The 8,095-nt window shown below is 49.1% G+C and overlaps 1 protein-coding gene across 7 annotated transcripts in view; it reads right to left on the bottom strand.

Moving 5' to 3' along the window:
• MARK1 (microtubule affinity regulating kinase 1) overlaps window positions 1-5,139 on the bottom strand; it is a 54,909-nt gene extending 49,770 nt beyond the window's left edge. For 6 of the 7 annotated variants that reach the window (XM_031596072.2, XM_031596048.2, XM_031596040.2 and 3 more), the window contains exon 1: window positions 4,979-5,138. In XM_031596072.2, the coding sequence (XP_031451932.1) occupies window positions 4,979-5,029 (51 nt within the window). In that variant the 5' untranslated portion in view covers window positions 5,030-5,138. Of the gene's footprint in view, window positions 1-4,978 lie in introns of all 7 variants that reach the window. The other variant, XM_031596080.2, reaches the window with a different exon arrangement.
• Between the last annotated feature and the right edge of the window lie 2,956 nt (window positions 5,140-8,095).

The following is an 8,095-nucleotide window of genomic DNA, read 5'->3' on the forward strand; positions in this document are numbered from 1 at the left end:
AACATTCTAAGTGCAGAGTTAGAAAACAAAAAGCCATACTAACACAAACAGCGATTCTGCAGGCTCAGGACAGGATGATGTAGAGATCCCCCACCCCATGCTGGCTGCAACTTAATCTCATTGTTCTCATCACGCATTTAAATCCACTGACCACATAGAGTTTTCAGAACAGCAGCCACAAACAATCCAATGCTACGTGTACCGATGAACCTCCAAAAACCCACACAGTGTGAAAGGACACAAGCAGTACAATCAAACCACTCTTTCTAAACTCTGGCAACTTGGGTTCTTTTTACAACACCTAGAAAAAACAGTGAAGCATGAAGCTAGATAGTATGCTCATTTGCTCTAAAATATTTCTCTTTACAGAAAGGGAAAAGAAAAAGAAACAAAACGTGCATCGCCTGTCCCACCTGTGATTCACCCAGAAGGGTAAATCCAAACAGTGCATTCCATAATAAAATGGACCTTGCTCCCTCCTTTGTGCTCTATGCTGTAGCTAAACATGTGTTTTCCCCACAACTTAGGAGCTTGCTCAAGACTTGAGCCAAAACCTAAAAAAAAAAAATCTGCACAAAGGAAACAGAAACATTCAGACTGGGGGAACATACCCTGTTTTTACCATTTGAACAAATATACAGCCTAATGGAGTTCTTATGATCAAGGAAATTCATTGTACACAGAAAAAAAAACCAGGCATTCTCCAGTTTGCGAAAGCCCTTCTCTTGTGAATAAGAAAGATACAGCTGTACTCTTGAACCCACAAGGCCTGGAAAGTAGGCCATCCTTCTGCTTAAGGCACTGAAAGAAAGAATTCTTGTCAGATACTTTCTCCCACGCCCCCTCTGTCCAAATCAAAGCCATGTGTTCTTATTGTGCAAAAGCAAATCCAGGGGAAAAAAAAAAAAGGAAATAAATTAAACATGGTATAATTATCCGGACCTTATCACTCCATTCCATCCTCTCCTCTCTTGCCCTGTTCAACGAGGTTCCCTAAGAAATGCAGCTGCCCTCTAGGCTCTGCTATCAGACAGCAGCCTTTGCCACATCTGCTTTTGTTGCCACCTGAGACGTCCTCTTCCCTGTCAAGCCTGAGCTGGGGTGTGCAGATTGCTGCAATTACCTACATGACGATGCAGATCTCATCACCTCATCTCACCATACTATCCTGGCCCAAGACTCCCCTCTGTCATGACGTGGAGTAACACTCATGAGGCAGTGGCTAAGTAAGCCAAATGACAGACAGTTCCTACATTCGTCCTCGGCCAGCATCACCATCCAGCACTCCTGCCTCGGTTGTTGCTTCTTCTGCAGCCAACACGCAACCATGGCACAGAACAGTGCCTTAAACCTTCTCAGAGGAGGTGATGCCACAGCACTATCTTCAAAAGATCAAATGACTTTCACTATCAAATTCAGCAAAATTCTTATGCCAAACCAGGAGACATTTATGCCAGAAGCAGCAAGATACAGCATTCCCTGTACCACTTGTACCACTGGAACAAGTGACATACAGCTCACTGCCACGTCTCCATGTGTCTTTTCTTATACAGAACTCTCAAAACACACTAAACAGAATATATTACCAACACATTTCCTTTCTTTTGCTTTAATTCAAGAAGACCATTCCCAAATTTAATCACTGTACAGTACAATAGAAAGGGTAAAACACAAAAGCCCCTCTTTCCTCAATTAATCCCAACTCAATGAAAACAAAAGCGCTGCAAGCTCGCAGACTCAGATTCCCATCCCTCTCCTCCTGCAGCCTCAGCAGAGATGGGAAGCTCCGTTCACCCAAACTAACCCCAACTCAACTGTCTGAATGCAGACACACTACCTACAGCAGCCTACACAGCGCTACCAAGAGCAAGCTGCAAATAGCTACATATACAAAATCAAAACATAGAAGAACATTTCTTTTCAATGTTACTATTACCCCTCACTTTAAACAAAACAAAAAGCTGATAATAGGCATAAAAATAATCTTTACTGTGCTGCCTCCACCCATCAACTTCCCTCAACTTTCCCAACGGACCATTCAATAAGAAAAATGTTTGACAACTATATTTTGTTTCTTTAAACATAATTTTGGTGAAAGAGAAATAGAATTTCCAGTGAAAAACACTTAGAGACATATGCATTAGAAAAATTAAAATATTGCACTGGGAGATAAAAGGGAGAGCAGGAAGAGGAAAAAATGGGTGTGAGTTTATATAGCACAGCCCTATCAGTTACACACATACTGACTGTTCCACAATGACCGTTCCCCTCCACCTGTTGTTTGCCCACTGTCATCAGCCCTCTTACCTTTCACTCCATCTTGCTGATAAGAGCTTATCAGCTAATCTGCTGCACGACCCTATTCTGTCTGGACTACTTTCTGAGGGCACTGTGGCATACAAGGCACAAACAATTGTGGAAACCTGCACGGTTTTCACACATCCAGCCAGGAGCTCCCATATATCTTCAAGGCGTGTATACCCCTATGACAAGTGCTATATCTGATTTTGTTTTTCTTATGTCAGAACACACGCTTGCATACTCACTGAGAAAAGGGTACACTGGAAATATATACACAAATATATATTTTTTTTCTCTAAAAGGACGTTGCTGGCAGCTGCCAAGGGAGCAGGGGTGGCAGTGGTCGGGTAGGTCCCGATGACTTCATGCAACGAACTCACGCCATGTGCAGAGCACAGCTGGACGCATCCGTAGGTTTGTACTCAGAGCCATCAATCAGCTCTCTCCGGGATGCAGAGCTACAATCTGTCCCTTGAGAGCTGCACAATGGAGCAACACTTCTGACAGGCAGCCGTGGCGGAGGGAAAGGAAGATCACTGTTAACTGCATGTCTTCTGAGAGCTTCACTAATAGAAGTGTTTGGGAATTGAAAGCATGCACTACAAAGAGGGATTTAGTTCACCAGGCCAAAAACACTCACGCTGCTCTTTAGCTCCTGCTTTCCCAGCCCTCCCTTTCTAATAACTTCTCCCTTTAGTTGCAAGGTCTCACCACCCAGTCACCAGTGCTTACTAGCTAACCTCCGTGCATCCAGACAGCACAAATGCTTTGCCAGTCCATTAGTGCTTATTAGTAGGAGGAAGCACATTAAGAGGAAATTAAGCGTCTCACCTCACCCTGACAGAGTCCATTTTAAACCAAGGGATTTTGCTGCTCTGAAGCCACCAGCAGGCGAGATCCTTCACCCCACATTCCTTACTTTAGCTCCGAGGCTGGGGAGCCCAGCAACACCCAAAGAGCTTCCTGGACCCCTGCTCCAGAACCCCACTCACAACAGCAGCAGAACTACTTGAGGCAGATTTGGGAACTCACTGTTGAACAGCTCTTTACTGTTCATCTGACTAGAGGATTATATTCATTAGTATTAGGTTACAGACTTATACCAAGATTTGCAGCAGCAAATGTGCAATTCCAAAGACTCTGATATCCTGTACAAACCCAATTTTAGAAGCCCAATGCCCTCTCTAGAAGAAGAGAATATATCCTTACCTATATCTAGCTGTCAAAAACAGACCATTCAAAATTAGCATATTTTCTACATGAACTACTAACACTTGAAGTTCTCATTTCACAGAAGCTGATGATGTTTGAAAATATTTCCATTTGCCTTGTGTAAATGCACTTTGCAAGTCTTATGTACTGTACTCCTGGGTTTATGCATAAATATTTCTTATCTCCTTCTGTCATCTACCCCTCCTCTACATTCCTATATACATTTGAAATAGAAACTCATAAGTAACATGTATCACTCAAATTGGGATCTTGTCATTTAATTAAATCTAAACACTCATTTCATCTCAAGGACTTGCGTGCTTCCATTCTGACACCAGCAGAGCAGAGGCAGCCCATGAACAAATAATGACAGGCCAAGTGCATCTACTTGCTTTAAGTTTCAACTAGGCCGATGTTGCCTTGTCAATTAAATTTCCACTTAGTGACTAAGATTAAAGCCTTCAGTTCTTTAACTACATTATCATATTCCTGTTACCTTCACCCACTAAAGCCTCTTCATATAATTCAATAACCCATCAAGCAGACACAGCTTCTTTGGCTCGTACAGGCAAGGCCTAAAGCTGGCCATAACCCCCAAACACCCTCTCCTGTTCTAACCCACCTCACCATCTCCCTTCGTTTCCTACTGATTGCCTTCTACCCAACTAGAAAACGGATAGAACCGCATGTGAGACATTTCACAGGACCACTCCCGCACCTTCGCCTTCCCAAAGGCAACCAATGATATCGAGCGCACATTCCAAACATAACTCTTCTAATCTTGGTTCTCTCACCTTCACACCTCCCATGCTGCGCCCACTTAAGTAATTCCCACCAGCGGAAAGGACCAGACAAAGTCCAGGCCTTTAGAACTGGTCAGGTACGCTGCCTACCACGACAAGAGACGGGTTATTTTCCACGGGAAGGTCATGACAATGGAGAACAACACGACGCTTCAACCGCATCGAGCCCGGGCGGAGCAGAGGAAGAGCGCAAAGACGTTTGAGCAGAACACAAAGGAAGATCCAAACAATCAACTCGGGAGGTACCGAGGCCGAGAACGCAGACAAAACACAAAGCAAACCAGAGGAAGGAATACAGCAACAGGAAAGCGGGAGCCCATCTCCAAGGTGCAGACCAAACAAAGAGCAGTGCGGCCGGCCGGCAGCCTAACAAGCACGCAGCGCCGGAGGAGCCCGCAAGCCGCGGGCAGGCCGGGCTGGAGGCAGGCCGGGCTGGAGGCCGCTCCCGCCAGAGCGCCGAGGCCGACCGCCCGTGTGCGCGCGGGGCGCCGGGCTGCGCTCAGTACATATAAGGGCAGGGCGGCCCGGCCCGGCCGAACAATGCGTGCCAGCAGCCCCGCGCGGAGCGGCCCGAGGCGGGGGCAGGCGGCGGCGCCGGGAAGGGGAAGGCGAAGGTGAAGGCGGGGGGGCGGCCGGCCGGCACGGCACGGCGCGGCACTCACGTTCTCCGTGTCCCGCTCGTTGACGGTGGGCAGCGGGGTGCGAGTGGACATCTTGTGGGCCGCGGCGCCGCGCCCGGCGCGCTCGGGAAGGCCGCCCGCTGTCGTAGGCCGCGGCCGGGCGGTGGAGGCCGCCCGCTGTCCCCGCCGGCAGCGGGGCGCTCAGGGCGGGCCGCGGGCCTCCTGCCGCGCTGCCGGCCCCGCTAGGCGCCCGCCGCCATGGCCTCGCCCGCCGCGCCGCCGCCCGCCTCGCCGCCACCGCCGGGCTCCGCGCAGCTCGGCCGCCGGCTCCTCCTCCTCCGCCCTCCTGCCCGCTCAGGTGAGCGGCCGGCGGCGCAGGGGGGCCGCGACGCCTCCTCGCAGCATCCGGCGGCGGCGGCGACTCCTCCCTCCTCCCGCGGCCGCTGCCCCGCGCTGCCTTCCCCGGCTCTCTCCTCCTCCTCCTGCTCCTCCCCGCCCCCGGCCCCGCAACGCAGGGAGCGCCGGGCGGCGCGGGCGGGCCGGGCCGGCGGTGCCGTCCCCGAGGGGCGGTGAGCCCGGGGAGGCGGCGGCCGTGCGCTGCCTCGGCGGAGCCCCTCGGGCTGCCGGCGGTGGGGCGGCGGCGGAGGCCCGAGGGAGGCGGGGCGGGGCGGCGAGGGGCGTGATGCCCGTCCGTGCCTTGCTTATTCCTAGGGAAGGTCGACGCTCAGACTTTGTGGAGACTTGTAAAAGCCTGCGTCAGCATCTGGGTGAAGCGAGTGGAGTGTGAGTGCCTCTGAGTCAGCCCGAGCGGAGCTGCAATCCCATCGGCAAGACCGGGCAGCGCATCCCTCCGCCCGAGCCGCGCAGTCCTCGAGCACCCCGCTGATGACCTCATGTGCTTAAAATTAGAAACATGCACACATTTTTTGTCTTTGAGGAGTTGCTGGTGTTTACGTGACAGCAGCTTGCGCTATAAAACCAACCCACCTTCACCAAACTCTTAATCTGGAGGAGAAGAATGGCTCACGACCACCAAAACCAAAAGACCAGCGTGCCTGTATTTCCCCTGTGGTGTGTCAAGGCTTTTGAAACTGGGTTTGTAAACACGTTAATAAATTAAGCAAACAATCTTTGGTCTCAGAAATGTTTTTTTGGAAAAATATCTTGGAATGCTCTTGTTGTGCTGCACACCTATGCACACCTATCATCAGGATGCCCTGGTGCACTTGTGAAAGGAAGTACTTGGTTATTTATTACCTATAAACGTGCTTAGGTCTGGCTGGTTTAGTTCTGGTGTCATTCAGGGAGTGCCCCCACAGCAGCTCAGAGGACACCAGAGCTTTCCAGATGTTTGGGAAAGCATCTTGGCCACTGACACACACACACAGCATTGCTGCATTAGCAGGGCAGTGTGGTCAGGCTGTCTGAGCTCTCAGCATCACGTTGCTCTGAGCATGCATGATGTGTCTGTGTGGAGAAGCAGAGGTTCCCAGCCAGTCCTCAGCCCTCCCAAACGCTTGCTCACTACTGGCACTCTGGGGGGACCTTTGGGGTTCTTCGTTTTCCTGGGAACAAAATCAGTCAAGACTGAGTTTACTTGGGATAAACAACCGTGGTCTCGTCAGCAAGCCAAAACAAGTTGTTGACAAACTGGCTATTAACCCAGTTTGGTTGCTTAGCTCATCAAAATGCGCTCACTTTCATTCCAAATAAGTACAAGGCTGTGTCTAGGGCTGTGCGTTGGGCCTGGCTCAGCAGTCTGCCTTGGTCACCTCTCCCCGCTGCCAGCCCGCCACAATATGGATCTGTCTGTGCACTTGTGGTCAGGGAGGAGAGCAGTACGCTCAAACATCTCCTTAATGCACTCAGTGGCACCGCTGGCTGAGAGAAGGCTTAGAAAAACTTCCTGCCTTGCCATTTGAGTATGTTTTGGTCAGTAAGTTGTATGAGCATGTTGGTTCAGCAGATATTAAAAGTATGTAATAATTCTTGTTATCTGCAGACCTGCTCTGCAGTTGTTGTGGCTGGAGTTGTTACTGTCATCATCTATAGCTTTCACAGTAATAAGGTCATGCAGTCTTGCAGAGTCTTCTGCACCACTCTTGTTCTGCCATTGCTCGTTCTCTGTATTGTTCCCAGAAACGTCACTTTCATTTATGACCAGACAACTATGCTTAGTGAAGAAATGAAGGTGTCTGTCAATTCTCTAGGCACTTGTCCCTCCCAAGGGGAACTCCAGCAGTGAGTCAGCTCCAGCTTCTTGGCACGCAGACAGTGTGGACTCACTGCCTTCTGCCTCGTGGAAACCAAGTCCAGGTGCCTTCTCCTTCTGGAACCCTACTGGCTGCTGCCAAGGCCCACTTCTCTTTGTGTTCACAGGGTTGTGCTGGGTAGGAGCTGTGCACCCAGGTGAGCACAGAAACTGCTGTCTCCTCAGCTCCCATGTGGGAGCTTTCTGGTGTGCGTTGAGTGACTGGGTTGAAATTCACAGCTGGAAGGGTTGATGTTCCACCACCTTAACCCTAACAAAATTCCATCCACAACTTTATGAGCAACTTCAGATACAAATCAAATGAAATTTTCCCCATAATTTTTTAAATTTGGTTCTCAGCAACAAAAGGAGTTTCAGAAATAACACAGGAAAAATTGGCCATTTAGATGTGTACAAAATAAACCTAAATTTTTGCCTTTTATTATGCCAGCGTATCTACTACATTGTGAAAAATGAAATAAAAGACCTGAAAAAAGGAAGGTGCTGAGGGACTGGTGGATGAAATTGCTAAGACACAACTTTGAGGAGGCATGGCAGTCCACTGAATTTCCCAGTGACTGGGAAAGGGAAAACATAACCCTCACTTTTCTAAAGGCCAAAAAATTCTCATTTCTGTGTTCATTTCTGACTCCTGAGGTCATTACAAACTACAGGTACAAGGCTCCATGGACTATTTACTTTCACACAAGACGATGAACTTACGTGCATGTCGACTTTTTAAATGCATTATTAGTTGCAGTCAAGATTCTGATTTTGCCCTAAGAATCATGAGGAAGCACATTTTGGTAAAAATTTAAAGTATAACTTATCCCCAGTACTTTCTTATTCCTGCAAGTCTCTAAGGAGTCTACAACAGTATTAACAAATCGATTTTTCAGAAGGAAGAC

The sequence above is a fragment of the Phasianus colchicus genome, chromosome 2 (assembly GCF_987193195.1).
Source record: "Phasianus colchicus chromosome 2, bPhaCol1.hap1.1, whole genome shotgun sequence".
In the NCBI taxonomy this organism is placed as follows: Eukaryota; Metazoa; Chordata; class Aves; order Galliformes; family Phasianidae; genus Phasianus; species Phasianus colchicus.